At 43.7% G+C, this 19,895-nt stretch overlaps 1 protein-coding gene across 1 annotated transcript in view; it reads right to left on the reverse strand.

The window, feature by feature from the left end:
• Positions 1 to 19,895, reverse strand: part of Galnt17 (polypeptide N-acetylgalactosaminyltransferase 17) — a 442,332-nt gene that overhangs the window by 270,679 nt on the left and 151,758 nt on the right. Inside the window, exon 2 of the mRNA XM_052755584.1 lies at positions 2,515 to 2,698. Coding sequence (XP_052611544.1) covers positions 2,515 to 2,698 — 184 coding nt within the window. The remainder of the gene's footprint in view (positions 1 to 2,514; positions 2,699 to 19,895) is intronic.

A 19,895-nucleotide genomic window follows, 5' to 3' on the forward strand; every position in this document is an offset into this window, starting at 1 on the left:
GTGCGCTTATTAGGCATAGAGAGAGATTTAACGGGTTTCTCGGCTAATGCTGTAATTTTAAATCCATTTAAGATAATTTTCTTTATCTTGAATTTATTTTTCTCAGTAACCAGGATACTTAACTGATTTGCACAAAACCCATTTGAAAAAAAAAGAAATAATCTACTGCAAGCGAGGGCACATTCTAAATGGGAATAAAAAGGAGACACTGAAAATCTAAAGAAAATGGAGATTTGAGAAACCAGAATGAGCTCTTACATAGTAAATAGGGACTTTCAAAGCTCCAGTTTGGACGGGGGAGGGGTGCCAAGCCCCACCCTTGGTGGAGGAGCTTTTGGAATTTGGTGGCTGCTAAGTGTGGGAAAGTTACTCTTCTCTGGGTACATGGACTGGTAGGTTACCTGTGCTCCAGTGGATGTCCCCACACCCACATGCTTATAAGTAGAAGATATAATGTTGGGGACATGTTGAGGGAGATGTATGGGGAGTTTGGGAATAGCGGTAGATATGGCCATATTTCATTGTCTACATGTATGAAGTTCTCAAGAATAATAAAAGACCCAATAACAACAAAAAAGGAATTGCTAAAACTCTTTGAAAGATAATGCTACAATATCGATCTAGAGAAGTGGTTCTCAATCTGTGAGTCATGACCCCTTTAGAGGTGGAATGACCCTTTCAAAGACCATCTGAAAACACAGATATTTATATTATGATTCATAACAGTAGCAAAATTACAGTAATGAAGTAGCAACGAAAATAATTTTATGGTTGGAGGTCACCACAACACGAGGAACTGTATTGAAGGATCACAGCATTAGGAAGGCTAAGAACCACTGATCTAGAGCCTCCCTTTGGATTCAAAGTTTGGAAGTAAGCACCAGATCAATACATAGACACAAATGAGAAAAGATTACACACAACAATAAAACATCAAAAATACTCTAAATTTCTAATTATGGACAAAATGACCATAACGTGCTATATCAAAAGCTTGTGAGGCTGAAGAGATGGCTTAGAGGATAAAAATCTTGCTGTGAAACCATGAAGACCTGAGTTTGCCCCCTAGCTCCCATGAACATGCCAAGGTTGGCAGCATACCCTTGTAACCCCAGCTCTGGGAAGACAGAGGCAGGAGGATCTCACTGGCCAGTCAGCTAGCCCAAGTGAATCAGCGAGCTTCACATTCAGTCAGAGACTCTGTCTCAAAAACTAAGGTGGAGAGAGAGAAGATAGCTGACATCAATGTCTGTCCTCCACATCTGCATGCACACAGTTGCCTGTACACCCCCCTACACACACACGTGTACACACAGGAACACAAACATTTACACATGTGCTTGTGATAGGATGTCAAATAAAAAAAACCTGATACATCAATTGATCATAATCTATAGAAAACAGACTCAATGGTAATATTTTAATGTGGTCATATATTGGTACATGATAGTCTATAGTACTATCAATATGCTAGGCACAGTGGCTCATGTCTGTAATCCCAACATCTGGGGAAGCAGGGAGCTAAGGCAGGAGGATTGATCATGAGTTTGAGGCCAACTTGGGCTGCATAATCAATTTGAGCTAGCCTGAGCTACATGCAATAAGACATTGTCTCCAAAACCAATACATACATAAAATAAAGTTCAACAGATAGATGATAGAACAGGTAGATGACAGATATAGATAGGTAGACAGATAGATAGATAGATAGATAGATAGATAGATAGACAGATAGATAGACAGACAAATAGATAATGGAGAAATAAAAGATAATTAATAGATATTAAAACTAAAAATATCTAAATTAAAATAGATATTAATAGATAATTAAAACAATTGTCATGTTTAAGTTAGGATACTATGGTGATATTTTAAATTTAAAAACTTTTATATTGAGAATCTTTATGGTTTTTTTTTTAGGTTTTTCAAGACAGGGTTTCTCTGTGCAGCTTTGCGCCTTTCCTGGATCTCGCTCATCTAGACCAGGCTGGCCTTGAACTCACAAAGATCCGCCTGCCTCTGCCTCCCAAGTGCTGGGATTAAAGGCGTGCGCCACCACCGCCCGGCGAGAATCTTTATGTTTTTAAATTACTTTTATAACAGTTGTACTTTCTACTTTCTGAGATGGCATCATGTAGCCCAGGCTGATCTCAAACTAACTAGCCAAGGTTGGCCTCCTACTTCAGTCCTGAGTTCCTGATAGTCCTGGCTCCACTTCTCCAATGCTGGAATTAGGGGGCGAGGGGGCGCCACCACTTCTGTGGAGTCTGGGATGGCACCTAGGGCTTCATTCTAGAACCCATGCTAGGCAAGCACGATACCATTTGAGCCACATCACCAGCCCTTAACTTTTTTAATTAGCTAATATTTCCTAAGCAACAGAAGTCCTTGATTGACTGATTATAGCAGAGACAGAGCAATAGAAGATCCCTCTGTCATTACAAACAGATGAGAAAGTATCATAGAATAAGTCAAAGCTAGCCAGCTCCTTGCCAGGGCTCAGCTGTAACTTACTTAGTGGGCCGATAATCTGGAATAGACCGATCCAAGGAGATCTTTTCACTGAGGTAGGAATTGTAGCCATACTTCTCGTGAGGTCCTTTGGCTTTTTCTTCTTCAGAGGGGGAAAGGGTGGCAGGAAGACCCCCTTTGCCCCGCCCACCATACCCTTCGATGAGCCCAAGGGACTTGGATAACCCTAAAAAGAAGAAGAGAATGAGTTATTCTAAAACACCTCCCCTAGATACATCATGCGACCTCCGATAGAGCTTCAAATAAAATTTTAACACATCTTAGCACAGAAAAAACTATAACCTCAGTTTACACATTCTATATATGTGCTTGGAGAATATGTATCCAGAGGCAGGGTCTGATGTAGCCTGGGCTGGCTTTGAACTCACTATGTAGCTGAGGGTGACCTTGAACTCCTGATCTTCCTGCCTCCACCTCCCATGTGCTGGTATTACAGGGCTGCATCTCCAGTATCCAGTTCATGTGGTAGTGGGGATATTTCTATGGAGAGAAAAGCCCAGGCTATGCTGGGCTCTGGGGTTCACATCTGAATATCTACTAGGAACCTCACTCTTCTTTTGGAAACACATGGAAACAGAGACTATCAAGACCTGGAGAAATACAAACCAAGAGGAACCCTAGAAATGGGATCAATGTGGGGCATCATCTGTGCCCATCGCCCCTTTTTCTTTGGGACCATCCCAGCCAGATTAGGTCTGCAGGAAGGGGAAGGTTCCAGGCACCTCATAGACCTAGTAAATATCAGGAACCACCAGGCTGCAGGTGGATGGGTGCATGGGGGTGGGTGGGTTGGGGAGTATTGCTGCAGTTGAACTAGGAAAGAACAGATTAATTTCACCATGAGCTAAAAGCACAAGCCAGGACTTGACGTGACTCTTAACCTAACGGTTTTATTTAAGTTCCATCTCAATGGCAAAGGAAAACACAAAGTATCTGAGGATAAATCACAGAGAAGAGAAAAAAGCCCATAAGCATGATAACCAACAATGTAAGCAGGAGCCCTCCATGGCAACCCTCTCTGAGCACCACTGCCCTCAGGATATTGTTAGGTCTCTATCCATTGTCACAGTATTCCATCAAGACCTTGAGGAGGAAGTAGAAATGGCAGTAGTGTGAGAGGTTGAATTACTTAGCTAGGAAAATGTGTGCTTATGGCTCTCACTGACTGCAAATGGACAAGCCACGTGCACACACTCTGGAATCCCGGGAATTGAACCAGGGCCTCTGACACACTACACAATTTTTTATCACTGAGTCACATACTCAGTTCCTTTCTGGAGGATTCTAGGCAAGCACTCTACTGCTGGTCTAGGTCCCTAGTCCTTCACCAGATGATTCTATGGAAGTGCTTTTCCACTGAGTCACACCCCCAGTCCTTCATTTCCACTATGGACAGCATGAATATAAATCACCGTGTCCCTTGGCTTTAAGAGTAGGCAGCTATTAATCCCAAGTGGACCCAAACTTCACAGGAAGACACCCCTGGGGAAGTGAAAGCCAACAATTCTTCATAGGTCATGTGAGATTCAGCATCACAAAACACCAAGGTGCATCATCTATTCCAGGCATTGCTACAAATGGGAATGCATTTGTGTAACACAAAATAATCAAAAGCAGCTTGACTCAACCCAGGGCAGCATTGTGTAACCTGCGGATGGTTCCCATGGTTTAGTGTGTTCTTCTCATACTTGGACTCTCAGCTCTTAGCCTCCATTCCAGCAGAGACCCTATCAAACTGAGATGTTTACTTCTTGCCTACATCTTTGTCTTCAGCCTCATGGTCCACTTAGATGTTGAAAAAAGGCCTAAATAGCATCAGCTTTGCCCATGCTCAAACAACGCCTTCAGTCAAACACAAGCTCTTTTCTTCTATTTTGAAATTATGTGGTGCCAAGGCAAGGAATCCCATCAACCAGGAAGTGGAGACAGGAGGAGTGTGACTTCAAAGCCAGCCTGGACTACACTGTTTAATGGCTCAGAAAAATAAATCAAATCACTAGTGATAGAGCATTACTAGAGGAATGGAAAATGGAAAATAATTTAGCAATTCTTCAACATGTCAAACACAGTTGACCATAAGACCAAAGGAACTCAACTCCTGGGTGTACATCAAAGCAAAATAAAAATGTATAATCACACAAAACTCAAACCAATGGCTCATAGCTAGTTTAGGCATGTTACCCAAATGTAAGCAAAATGTAATGTTGGTATACAGTGGTGTACTAGGCAATAAAAAGAATAAAGTGGCCATGTGTGGTGGTACACATACCATACCACATAGAATATACAGACAAACAGATAGATGATACCTGTCTAGATGGCAGACACATTGATATATGATTTATAGACAGATGACAGATGGTAAATAGATGACAGACATGAAAGATGATAAATAGGCAGGTAGATGATAGGTGACAGATGACATGATAGATAATAGATAATGGATAGATGGATGGATAGATAGATAGACAGATAGACAGATAGACAGACAGACAGACAGACAGACAGACAGATAGATAGATAGATAGATAATTGTTATCTAGATGAAGGACATATAGATGTATGGTGGATAAACAGATGACAGATGATATAAATATGACAGATAATCGATAAATAGGCAAATAGGTGATAGATGACAGATAACTACACAGATAGTTGACAGGCAACAGATAAATAGATGACAGACAATAGGCAGATAGATATGTAATTGACAGGTAGACAGATAAATAATATAGATATATAAATACAGATACATGATCAACAAGAGATTAGGTAGCTATATAGAGATATAGATAGATGACAAATGATAGAGATGATTATATACATACATATGTATATACACATACATACAGATGTATATGTATGACTATATATACATATACATACATATATATGAAGTAAGGCTCTTTGGGTGCAGCAGGGCCACATGGTCTCCTGAGCACTGGGATCACAGGATGCTTTCAATAGCTGAATACTACAGGATCTATAAAACACCCCCACAAATCCATAAACACATAACCTTCTTGTGATGAGCCATTCTGTTTCTAACAAGACAAAATGTAAGGGCACACATAAAAACTTTCCAGGGAAACACAGAAACACTCAGAAAAGTTGTTTGTTTATATTGCATAAAATGCAGAGCCAAGCTTCTAAGAACAGGAAACTCCTGAGATGAGTTAAAGGGAGAATGGAGACAGTCTGCTGAAAAAGGAGAGATGAGTTGATCATTAACTAAAGGCTGGTGTACAGAACAGGGGACTCCAAGTGCCCCAGAGAAATAAAATTGAAACAGATATCTATAAAAATTGGGATTCCCTTAGAGAAAGTACTTAGAAAGGAAGCATGGATGATGATGATGATGATGATTAGTGTTGTTGTTGTTGTTGTAAAAGGACTGGGCTGGTGTCTGGCTCAATTGTAGGGTACTTGTCTATAATCTGTCAATAAGGAGCTGGGGGTTTATCTCAATGCTAGAGTACCTGCCTAGAATCCCCCCGATGAGGAGCTGGGGGCGTGGCTCACTAACCAGACAGCCTAGCCAAATTGGTACACTCCAGGCCTCAGTAAGAGACCCTGTCTCAGAAATCAAGGTGAATAGCACCTCAGGAATGATGACCGAGGCTGACCTCTGGCCTTCACATGCAACCACATGCACGTGAACATGCACACACAATACATGCCAAATAACATAGAAATAAAGATTAAGAATGCATGACCCGGGAGGCAGAGGCCGGCGGATCTCTGTGAGTTCGAGGCCAGCCTGGGCTACCAAGTGAGTTCCAGGAAAGGCACAAAGCTACACAGAGAAACCCTGTCTCGAAAAACCAAAAAAAAAAAAAAAAAAAAAAAAAAAAAAGAAGAAGAATGCATGACCATTCTACCAAGGACATGCAGGAAATTTGGTTCCTAATGCAATGGTCTCCCCCCCTCCTCCACGCCTTGTTGTGTGATTTCTTCCCTGTATGAAAGACTCCCACTTAGCAACCTCACAAGAAAAAAAAAAACCACCATGCCTTCCAGCACAATGTGACAACTATGAATTATATATTTCGTGGTCCATGTGTTCCCATTTTTCCCCCCAATTTCATCTGCCACAGAGATGCAACAAGGCAGCACAAATTTCCTCAGGATTTTAATGTGTTTACTTAGCAAGTTCCCAGAAACCACCGGCAATGACAAATAAGGGTTCAAGTCCGCAGATGACGGCTGAGGTAGTCTTTGCCTGAGAATGTTGCCACTAGGATCCATGGAGGTGACCCCACTGCATTAGTCTCTTCCTTACTGCCATGACAAAATCCCTGACCAGCGCAATTCAAGGAAGGAAGGGTTTATTTTGACTTCCAGGCTGAGAGTACACTCCGCCAGGTGTGGCCAGAGTGTGAGGCAGCTGGTCACATGACATCCACAGGAGATGGGGGAGATGAATGCTGGTGCTCAGCTCACTTTCTCCATTCTATTCTGTCTGGGACTTCATCCTATGGGATGGATGGCACTACCCACATTTAGGGTGGGTCTTTCCTCCTTAATTAATCCAATCTAGAAACCTCATCACAGACATGCCCAGAAGTGTGTCTCCTAGGTGATTCCAGATCTTGTCAAGTTGACCCTCAATATAAACGAACGCACAGATGCATCCAGAAATGCTTCTTTTCCCAAAGGGCCCCTTGCTTTTTTCGTAAAGCACTTAGAGCACAAGGACCTGAGTTTGCTCCCTAGAACACTCATTTATAAGGCCAGGCACAGTGGAACACACCTATAACCCCAGCATTGAGGAGGCAGATTACTGGGGCTCACTGGCAAGTCAGCCTGGACTTTTTAGCCAGTTTCCAGCTAATGAGACTTTGTCTCTATAAAAACATCTGATTTTGACCTCTGTTTTTCATACACATTTGCACCCATGTACAAACAGTAACATACACACACATACACACACACACACACACACACACACACACACACACACACACACACACACTAACTAGCCCTGAGAAAGTCATCTAAAAGAAGAGTGAATATAACAATGAATCTATATTCATAAAGAAGAGGACAGACACTAATGAATGTCACAGAGAAATCAAGCTTGAAAAAGGCCAGCTGGGTGTTGCAGAAAGGGCATTAGAGGCTCTAAAGACAGTCCTGTCAGGGAAGGAAGTGTCCCCAGGGTGATAAAGAACAGAAGTAGGAATCAAGGCTGCCTCTCATTGAGGATGCCTGGGTGGAAGAAGTAACGATCTTGTATTAACGAGGGCTTTTTATTCCCACAATAACTACCCAGAATATATAATATTGCAGGGAACCAATTTATAACAGCAACAATATTGCATCAGCTCCAGCAATAACCAATAAGACTATAAGGACATTTTGCTAAGGGAAATAAAATGCAACCTACATAAACTGGTAATGAAGATGTGTCTCCTAATCGGAAGATGGAACAGTAGGAAAATGCAATACTCTACACCCTCTCTTGGAAGGGTGATGGGATTTGAACTCAGAGCCTTGTGCATGTTAGCTGGCAAATCGTACTTGTACTGAGGTGCACTCTAAGCCCAATTTCTTCTTCTTCTTCTTTTTTTTTTTGAAAATGCGTGTGTGTGTGTGTGTGTGTGTGTGTGTGTGTGTGTGTGTGTGTGTGTGCATGTGTGTAGGTGTGTCCAATAGGCAAAAGGATAATTTGCGACAATTTGTTCTTCTATCATAAGGGTCTTAGGGACTGAACTCAGCTCATCGGTTGGTGGCAAGTGCCTTTACTGTCTGAGCTCTCTCTCCAGCATCCCTTTAATTGTTAAGTATGTGTATCTGTGTGGGTATGTACATAAAAGTGCAGGTACCTGTGGGGACCAGCAGAGAGCATCAGATACCTGGAGCTGGAGTTATAGACAGGTGTGAGCCACCCCACATGAGTACTGGAACCCAAACTCAGGACCTACAAAAGAGCAATTTATGTTCTTAGCCAGCAAGCCATTTCTCCGGGCTCTATTGGTTTTTGTTATTGTTGCTGCTTAAGTCTAGAAGACAATAAAGGGTAGTAAAAGTAACCTAGAATAACACAAAGGTAAGAAAAATAGTTGTTGTTGTTTTCAGAAGAGAGAAATAGAGCTGAGGAGGTGAGTCTGTAGGCTAGAATGTTTCTTGTGCAAGCCAGAGAACCTGAGTTCAGATCCTTGGACCCAGGTAAAAAAGCCAGGCGTGACTGCACATGAACCTGCAACCCCAGTCCCATGATGAGCTGAGACAGGAGGATTGCTGGTGTTGACTACTTGGCTCCCAGCTGGGGGTGCTGTTTCAGATGGTTCTAGAAACTCTAGGAAGTGGAGCTTTGGCTTCAGGAAGTCACTTTAGACATGCCTTTGAAGGTTGTAACTGATCTGAAGACCTCTTGTGATCTGCTTCCTGTTGGAAAGGAAGTAAAACACTGCCTCACACTTCCACCACCACGAGGCTCCAACTATGCACATGGGACTAAGCAGCCATGGCCTGTAACCCCCTGAAATCAGGTGCCCAAACAAAGCTTCCCTGTCCTAGGTTAGTTTTGCAGGTATTTTGATCACAGCCATGCAAACACAATTAATACAAGTGTGATCAGTGGAAAGGAATTCACATGTTTGCTGGGAGGTGAGACTTTACAATATTTCTTTTTAAACTTTTTGTTACATTTCTCTCTTTAGTTTGTATGTGTGTCATGCCTGTGGCATGGAGCACATATGAGGGACAGAGGACAATTAGCAGTAGCCAATTCTCTCCTTCTCCCATGGGAATCCTATAGATGGAACCCAAGGAAGTGCTTGTACCTCTTGGGCCATCTCACCAGCCCAAGATATTTCTTTTTCTCGGATATTTACCAAACATGAAGCAGTAAAAAATGACACTAAAATCTTCAAACTTTTGAAATATTAGGGAAAAAGAAAAGAAAAAAAACAGGCAGGGAATTAAAAACATTTGTGTACACTCAGATCATAAAACAGCACTTGGGAGGCAGACACAGGATGATCTCTAAGGCCAGCCTGGTTTACAGAGCAAGTTCCAGGACAGCCAGGCTACACAAAGAAAACACAAGAAAGAAAGGAGGGAGAGAGGGAGGGAGGGGGAGAGAGAGAGAGAGAGAGAGAGAGAGAGAGAGAGAGAGAGAGAGAGAGAGAGAGAGAATGAGAATGGGAGGGAGGGAGGGAGGGAGGAGAGAACGGGAGGGAGGCAGAGACAGAAGGAGGGAGGGGCAGAGGGAGGGAGAAAGAAAAGAAGGAAGGAATTCCTTTCTATTGAGATCAGGAACTACCTTACTTTTTAAGGCAAGGTTCCATGTCTCCCAAGCTGGCCTTGAACTCACCACATCATAAAAGATGACAGTGACCTTTTGCCTCCTGTGTCCATTTCTGCAGTTCTGGGATCACAGATGCACACTATTATACTGGGTTAATGTGGTGCTGGGGCAGATTCCAGGCCTTGTGTGTATTAGATAAGTACCCTACCCACCAAGCAGACTCCCCAGTCCTCTGGGACTACTTTCGCACGTGTGATGGATTGGGTCCATCTATCCCACAGGGTCCAGAAATCCTGTGAGGTCCACAGGCTTTACAGTTCCTCCGTGAAAAATAAATCCTCCCAGTCCACATAGAGTCCAAATGAGCTACTACAGCTCTAGCGTGGCAGCAAAAACAAACGGCCCAGAGTGTAAATCATCACCTCCCGCCACACAATCGAGGACATTGTTTTCTTGGGGACTGCAGTTTAAACTTATGTGTTTACGATAGCCAGCATTATTCTTCCAGAAACAGGAATGAGACTTAGAACAAACACAGATTCCATACTAGAAACCATAGCAAGTGCCCTGGCAGCTCACAAAGTTACTCGGCTGAAATAGAATGTGTACACAAACACATACACACACACACACACACACACATGCACACACAAAAGATTAAAAACATTTTTATACAGTCAGATCATAAATACACAAAAACATTTATACATAAACACATGCATGCATACACACTCGCCCCACACAAATATATTCACACACTCCTCTATATAAACACACATGTATATATGCATACTTCCACACACCCTCATACATGTGCACACACACACTCACATGCTTACGTGTTTAGTCAGTAAGCCAAGCATGCCAAGTTCCAGTGTTCCACTGGATTCCACAGATTAGAGGAGTTTCTTTAGGAGAGACTCAGCTTCCCCATCAGTTCCAGCCCTGGACAGATCCCACCTACATTAAAGCATTTGGAAAGCGGCAGACCGTGGAAATCACAGCTGTGTGCATAATAGCAAAAATTCCACATTTATTCCTGGCCAATTTCCACTATTTTATGAGGAGAAGCCTTTTTTTTTCCCAGAAGCCAGAATAATAATTGCAATAAAGGCGGGGGAACTCAGTTGGTAGGGTGTTTTTCTGGCACGCCCAAAGCCCTGGGTTTCATCCCTAGCGCTACATAGACCAGCCACAGTGATGTGTGCCTGTACTGCTGGCACCCAGTAAGAAGAGGTAGGAGGATCAGAAGTTCAAGGTCATCCTTGGCTATGCGGCAAGTTTGAAGGCAGCCGGGAATACAATGAGACTCTGCCTCAGAAACACAAAACAAAAACGGATCGGGGTAAATATGGATAATACACCAGAAATGGGGTTTACTGCCCTAGCTATGAAGCAGAAGGAACAGCTCTGATAATTAAGCTGGAGAGACAAAGACGCAGAAAAGTGAGTCGGGAAATATTGCTGCCAGAGAGTTTAGCAACATTCTGGATACCAACAACAGTGATAATTAATTCAATTGACAAGAGTCTATTATACACACAGCAGCAAATGGCACTTTAATACACGGATTGAACATACACCAGAGTGTCATATTCAGATCCACTTTCTCCACATGCGTGTATGGCAAAATATTTTAAAATTTGTTACTCATCTCACATAGCCACTCATTCATTTGGGTGTTGGGGACTGAACCCAGGGTCTCTATCACTATACCCCCAGTCCAAAAGGACACTTTTATGTTGGTGCTTTTTGTCTTGTTTTCTGGTTTGCTTTGTTGATGGTCTGTTGTGTGTTCTTTTTGTTGCTGCTGTTGTTGTTAGACAGGGTCTCTCTATAGCCCATGTTGGCCTGGAACTATGTTGCCTAGGCTAGGCTCCAACTCATAGCAATCTTCCTGCCTCAGCTGCAAAGTGATGGAATTATGAGCATGCGTCAAGAAGGACCAGATGTCAGCATGTATATGTCTCTCCATTCTTGTTTTTCATTGGATTGTTTGTTTTTGGTGTGTGTGTGTGTGTGTGTGTGTGTGTGTGTGTGTGTAAGTTCAGTGCCTGAGGAGACCAGAAGAGGACATCGGATATCTCAGATCTAGAGTTAAAAGTGATTATGAATTGTCCAATCAGGGTGCTGGGAACCGAACCCAGGTCCTCTGGAAAAGCAGCAAGCTCTCTCAACTGCTGAGCCATCTCTCCAACCCCAACAAGTCTCTTGACACACTCCCTCTTCTCCACTTGTGCTACCACTTGGAGAAGACGCTCAGGACGTCTCCTCTCTTGCTCAAGTCATTGCCCTCAGCTCCCAAAGTGATCTGCAGAATGAGTCTTCCAGCATGCAGACATGATCCTCACTTGATTAGCACTCACCGGTGCTGTGGTGTTGCCACACATGGGAAGTGGCGCATTAGCAGACTTCCAGTGTCGTGTCTAACTTGCCTCTCCAATGCATTCTTTGTTTAATCACAACCCCTCCTGATGATTGCAAATTGCCAACGACCCCACTCACACTGAGGGCCTCCTGAGGGATTCAGTCTAGGGCTTCACATGCATACCAGGCAAGCACTCTACCAAGGAGCCGTACCTCTGGCCCTTCACTGGGAGGGTTCTAGTCAAGTCCTCTGCCATGGACACATGACCAGCCTTTGTCTTCCTTCCTGAGATAGACTCTTACTGAGTTGTTCAGCCTGGCTTTGAATTTACTGTGTAGACCTGGCAGGTCTGGAATGTGTGATCCTCCTCCCTCAGCCTCCCAAGAAGTGGAAATGATAGACCTGCAGCAGTAAGCCTAGCTTGCAATCCTTTTTGAACACCAGTCAATATGTGCTCTACTGGAAATCTCAACAGAATTCTCAGTCTCAATCAAACAGGGTGGCTGTTAGCGTATTTATTAGCCTTTGATGGTCACTCACATAGGAAAAGGGCCCTTGCAAAGAGGAATGACCCTTTTCTGTCTCGCACATAGCCTGGTGCACAGCGAGCATATCTATGATGCACACGAATGAGTTGCTGAATGAGCAAAGCAAGTTTGTGAAGAAGTGAATGAGTGCTCTGTATGTTGGGCTGGTGGAACACATCACCATGCTCTAGGTCAGCAGTTCTCAACCTGTGGGTCCCGACCCCCTGGGGGGCTGCATATTCAATATCCTGCATGTCAGATATTTACATTGCAACTCCTAACAGTAGCAAAATTACAGTTATGAAGTAGCAACGAAAATAATGTTATGGTGGAGGGGAGGGTGGGGGTTACCACAACATGAGGAACTGTATTAAAGGGTCACAGCATTAGGAAGGTGGAGAACCACTGGTCTGGACTGACACAGAAATCTCCTGGTGACATGGTAGGAATCAGCCGGCATTGCTTCATGAGCTCAGCCAGCTCATCTCTCCTCCAGTTCATATATTAGCAGGACATTTGCTGACATTTGTTGACACCTGCATTATGATGGTGATTCTGACATTTCCATCCTGCATCCTCCCAGCTTGCCAGATGTGATGTCCAAAGGTTATACTAGCCTTAATATACTGAATGAAGTTATAAAAATTCAAATACAGGCTGCGGCGATAGCTCAGTTGGTAAAAATGTTTGCTGTGCAAGCATGAGGACTTGAATTTAATTCCCAGAACCTGTGTTTAAAAAAGAGTTGGGTGTCGTAATGCAGGCTTGCAACTCCAGCGCTAGACAGTTGCCAACAGGTGGGGCTTTGAGGCTCATTGACTGACCAACCTAGTGGAATAGGCAAGACCCCAAAAGGTAAACAGCACCGAGGAACAACACCTGAGGTCAACCTCTGGCCTCCATGTGCAGACACAAACACATACACACGCACGTGCACCTGCACACACATGAACATGCATGCACAAACACACATGCAGTACATTCTATGCCATAGCTCCAAGGGTGACACTTAAAATATCATCACTTGTTTTCATCTATGCCATGGTTTTCTACAACATTTAAATTTAAACTTGCTTTTTCATTATCAATCTAAGTCATTAACCATGACCTGGCTTCTTGTCTTTGTTTTGGTCCCAGGCTACATTTTATCCTGATAATAGTGTGTTATCAAATGTCCTGTGATGGCAGAGCCAGCTTGGGCTACAGTATCAGATTATTGGTTTAAACCAAGGTATTAGTATCTCATGATGATAGAGACTTGACTTGGTTTGCTTCTCTGTGGTTGTTATATGAAAAAAAAACTTGCAAGGGAAGGGGTTTATTTGGCTTACATACCCCCAATCACAGTCAATTATTGAGGGAGGTCAGGGCAGGCAAGCAAGAGCAGACGTAGCAACCATGGAGAGACGCTGCTTAATGGCTTGCTCTCTGTGGCTTGCTCAGCTTGCACCCAGTACCACCTACGTGGGGTAGCATTGCCCATAGTGGGCTCTCCCATGCCAATCATTAATCAACAAAGGGCCCCACAGGGCAGTAGGATGGAGACAATTCCACAATTAAGATCCCCTCTTCCCAGATATGTCTCAGTTTGTATCAAGTTGACAAAAAGCAACCAGCATGAGACTTGAAGCCTAAGACCAAGGTGCTGGCAGATTTTGGTCTCCTTTTCATTTCCTATGGTTCTGACTGTTTTTGAAGTAGGGTTGCTCTATACAGCTCAGGCTGACCCAGAGCTCCTCAGTATGTAGCCCAGGCTAGATTCAATCTCATGATCCTCATGCCACATCTTCCTAATTCTGGAATGACAAGTGTGTGCCCCTGTGCCTAGCTTAAAGTGGGCGACTGTGATAGTTAATGTTGTCAGGTTGATGGGGTCTAGAATCATCTCTGAAAACATCTGAGTTTCTACATTGAGTTCATTGAGGTAGGGAGATCCACCCCAAATGAGGGCAGCACCCTCTCATGGCTGGGGTCCTGGACCAAATAAAAAGAAAAAAATATTAGATGAACAACAGTATCCATCTCCAGTCCGTTTCTTGACTGTGGGCTCAATGTGACCAGCTTGCCTCATTTTCCTGCCACCACGCCCTTCTTGCCTTGATGGACTGCATCCTCAAACTGTGGGCTATAAATGCTTCCTTCCTTCCATGGCTTTTATCTGGTGTCTCCCCCACAGCAGTGAGAATCAAGTGAGGAATGCAGCTGCCCTCCTGGTTTGCAAAAGGCTGTCTTTGCAATGTCTTTATATGATACAGTCTTGTGTCTCCTCCTCCTCCTCATGTGTGTGTGTGTGTGTGTGTGTGTGTGTGTGTGTGTGTGCACGAGAGAGAGAGAGAGAGAGAGAGAGAGAGAGAGAGAGAGAGAGAGAGAGAGAGAGAGCAAGCATGCATTCATGCATGCAGGCATACATTTCAGCGCTAGGGATTGAACCCAGGGCCTCATGCATCTCATTATGCATCTACCACTAAGTCACCTGCCTCTCTCCCTCTTTGTTTTTTTAGCTCCACCTTCAATACCTTCTGAATTCCCAAGGGTCTAGCCTCCAAATTCCATCTGTCCTGCTGCTATTTCCTATGATTTAGACCATTCTGCTAAGACTTAGAAAGTAAACAAAACTCACAAGTGTTGTGTGACACCATCCCTGGGGAGGTATGAACAACTGTCTCCTCACCCCAAATACGGAACCAAGGACAGTACATATACCACTAAAGTCCAACTGGGTGAACCAATGAGTTTTATTTGGGTGAATTACAGGAATGTGGGTGAGAGGTTACTTACAGGAACAGCAATAACTCAAAGACAGTGGCATCACCAAAGCCCACCCCAGTGTGGATGAGAGTTCACAAACTGGACCTGAAGTACCACATAGCCTGGAGGAGAGCACCTTCTCCAGGCAGCTTGGCTGGTCTGTGTTTTTTTCTAGGCCAGTGGTTCTCAACCTGTGGTTTGCAACACCTTGGGGGTCAAAAGACCCTTCCACAGGGGTCACCGAAGACCATAGGAAAACACAGGTATTTACATTATGATTCATAACAGTAGCAACATTATGGTTATGAAGTAGTAATGAAAATAATTTTATGGTTGGGGGCCACCACAACATGAGGAACTGTATTAAAGGATCACAGCATTAGGAAGGTTCAGAACCACTGTTCTAGGCAATTCGCTTGGTCTCTGTTTCTTCCATGCAGCTCAGCTTATCTAAGAGTGTCCTTACTGCTTATGTACAGGCTATATCTTAGCCATCCTTACTGCTTATATACAGGCTTGGTGGGGAGGGGTTAGCGAGGGAATCTAGTCAGTTTCAAGGACTTCCTGAAGCTACTTTGCTTTGTTTACTTCCCAAGCTCAAATATCCTTATTCTTCCCACTCCCTACCAACACAATGCATCTTAGTGAAGGGACTCCAGGAAGGAAAATTCTTAATCTCAGAGGAAACTGTTAACACAACAACAGATCAGAGGAAGTTCCCCAAACTTACAGTATTCACAGGGCCCTTCCCTGTTGTGGGATAGTTGTACACTGTGTGAAGATGTATTGCTGTGATTGGTGTAATAAAGAGCTGAATGGCCAATAGCCAGGCAGGAAGAGGTGAGGTGGGACTTCTGGGGACAGAGAGGACTCAGGGAAGGAGAGAGGCAGAGTTACCAGCCAGACTGGGAGAAGCAGGGATGGGCAGGTCAGAGTAAGGTAATGTCATGTGACAGAACATAGATCAATATAAATGGGTTAACTTAAGTTGTAAGAGCTAGTTGGGGAAAAGCCCAAGCTAAGGGCACAATTTCATAGTTAATAATAAGCCTCCATGTTGTTGTTTGTGAGCTGGCCACTCAAAGAAAAAAATCCAACTACACTTCCCCAAGGCTATTGAAGCAGCAACAATTGCTGGGGAGAGGGGAGTCTGACCACTGAGCTGCCTACAGCTTGCTCAGGGAGTTTGAAGGATGGGGTTCTCATGAATCATCACCCCTGTTTGGGGAGAGGTTTGGAATGAGGCAGCTGTGTTTGAGTCACCATACCCACATCCCTGTCAGCAACCCCCCAAAATCCCATGGCTCACTGAGCCACAGTTTCATTGCCTTGTTTTTTGATCCTTTGTCAATGCCCATCTGAGATGAATAGGAGCTTATTCATGTCTCAAAGAATAATCACACAACGCTGTCACATCGATGGTGAGGGCTTCGCCAAGGAATTTGAGGGGGGACAGAATTCCATTGCTAACACATGGCCGCGCGCTGTTGGATTGTGGCCTGGAAGACGGCACAATGAGTAATGGGTTCCCTGGTTGTGCGTCCCCTGCAGCTCGGAACACTAGAAGTACATTTTTGTCCATTAGCTGAGCTGTTCACGCAGCCTTTTCAGCTCCAGGAGTGATGAATCACTGTGATGTGCTCCAAGTACCTTTGGAACAAACCGTCCATAAATTCCCAAACTGCTGTTTTATTCAAAATGGCATGTCTTACATGTATTATGAACTTTGTACTTCCTGGAATCTTTCGACAAAGATTATTTCATTTTATCCTCATTCGGAGGGTGAGTACATTGAGATTCCATGAGGAGACTGCATGTGCTGAAGTCACTCAAGCTACTTAGCCAGGATCTAAAGCTGGGGTCTCTGCATTTGCCCATCCAGCACATCTTAGGAAAATGCACTCTTGACACTGTAAAGATGGTTCACGGATTAAGACCTGGGTTCAATTCCCAGCACCCACATGGTGACTCACAACAATTTGTAACTCCAGTCCCAGGTGATCTGACATGCTCTTCTGCTCTCTGAGGCACCGGGTATGCATGCAATACACAGAAATACATGCAGTCAAAACACCCATACACATACAAATTTAAATTGAATGCACTCTTGCAGGGCAGGGTGGGGCATGCCCTTAATCCCAGCACTCAGGAGGCAGAGGTAAGCAGATCTTTGGGAATTCAAGGCTAACCTCACCTACATGGTGAGTTACAGGTCAGCCAGGACTATGTAGCAAGACATTATCTCAGAAGGAAAAAAAAAAAGAAGAAAGAAAAAGAAAGAAAGAAAATGCACTGTTAAAATGTTGGTGGAAATAACCTTGCACGCTGCTGGTCTGAACAGAGTGAAGCAACTGTAGAAATAAAAAGCCTAAATAAAACTACCACATAACCCAGCCACGGCACTCCCGAGTGTACACTTGACAGACAGTAAGTCAGTACAACACAGAGATACCTACACATTCATGTTTACTGCGGTACTATTCACCATAACCAAGATAAGGAACCAGACAACATGCCCATCAATGGATGGATGGATAATGAGGCATGGTATGTACACACGGAGATGAGTTTCATTCGGCCAAGAAAAAGAACAAAATTTTGTCCTTGGCAGGAAAATAGAAGGAACTGAAGATCATTATGTTAACTGAAATAAACTAGAATCAGATGAGAACTGCTGTTTTCAAACACACACACACACACACACACACACACACACACACACACACACACACACACACACCATGAAAGCAGGAGGGGAACTATTTAGGAGGAAGAATGGAGATAATTGGAATTGGAATTGAAGAGAGGGAAACAAGATAGGATAGTGTGTGTGTTTGTGTGTGTGTGTGTGTGTGTGTGTGTGTGTGTGTGTGAATATCCTCATAGGGTATGTATGATAAACATGTCTGGAGAAGTTATAAGAAAATTCATGCTGATTTAAAAAAATGTAAACCAGAAAAAAAAAGAAAGAAAAAGAAAATATGCTTTCAGATTTCACTTGACTGTGATGAAGAGGCCTGAACAAGCAAACACTGGCACAAACATGCCCCCTCCCACCTCACCCTGTGTGTGCAAGTGACAAACATATGCCTCTGGCTTCCTCCGGCTGCCAATCCACCAAGTGTGTGGGTGAAATGAATATTTCTAATGAAGAGAGGAAGAGGTTGGCAGTCACCAGGCCTCGCTTGGAGCAGATGGATGAAGACCATGTATCATACAGGCTATTTGTATCATACAGGCTAATTGTATCACTTGGCCTCGTGTTGGTTCAAGAACCATACAAGAGATTAAAGAACTGACCCGGGCTAGGAAGACACAGCTGTAAAGAAAGCTCTCTACCTGGACATGAGAAATCTGCAGGTGTCCATGTATGTGCAATCAGTCTATGTGCCAGGTTGGCTCAACACCACCCAGTACCACTGGCTCCAGAGCAGACCCCCCCTCCCCTGGACCTTGTAGGAACACACTTGCTTTACATGGTTTTAATTCTGGGGAGAGGGGCTAAGTAGGGGTGTGTGTGAGAGTCACACTAGTTTCCATCAATTGTGCTCAAAGCATGTAGATTTTGATTAGCATATATGTAAATCCACAGGTTTTGAGTGACAGGAATTCTAGCCATTTCTAATCTGAAAATCCCAAATGCTCTGAGATATGAGACCTTTGGAGTGCCAAGAAGATGCTCACAAAAAAAAAAAAAAAATCAGAGTTTGTTTTGTTGTTACGGCTTTTGCATTTTAAAATGAGGGTTGTGGTAGTTCAGATGATAATGTTTCCCATAGGCTCAGATATTTGAATATTTAGTCTATTTCTTTATAGTATTTATTGATAGCACTATTTAGGAAATGTGGCCTTGCTGGAAGAAGTCTGTCATGGAGGGTAGGCTTGTAGGTTTCGAAGCCTTGAACCATTCCCAATGCACTTTCTGCTTCCCGTTCAAGATGGACTCTCCCAGTTTTCAACTCTAGCCGCCATGTCTGCCACCTGTTGCCACACTATCCCCTACCCCCATTATGAACCCTCACTCTCTAGAATGATGAGCCCAAATAAACCTTTTTCTTTTTTCCCTATAAGTTGTCTTGGTGCCTCGGTCATGGTGTTTGATCACAGCAATGGAAAGTATCTGACACAAGGATGCTAAGGAGTCCAGGCTTGCCTTCAGTTCCTATGTAGCTGCAGCTATTTGCTCTGAAATGAGACGTTCCCTCTTGAGCAGAGGTTCCTTAAGACTCAAAGCTTCTTGTCTCAGGAACTTGAGAAATTAACAAGATTCACAAAGCCCCTCCCCAAGGTTATACAAACAGTAACAACTTCCTTCCCAGGGACAGACAGACAGACAGACAGACAGACAGACAGACACACACACACACACACACACACACACACACACACACACACACACACACAGGTGGAACTGCTTGTAAAGTTGGGTGGGGAACTCCAGGGAAGCCAGACTCCTCACCTCCTC

Source organism: Peromyscus californicus, unplaced genomic scaffold, assembly GCF_007827085.1.
Source record: "Peromyscus californicus insignis strain IS unplaced genomic scaffold, ASM782708v3 Scaffold_2__1_contigs__length_46816999, whole genome shotgun sequence".
Taxonomy (NCBI): domain Eukaryota; kingdom Metazoa; phylum Chordata; class Mammalia; order Rodentia; family Cricetidae; genus Peromyscus; species Peromyscus californicus.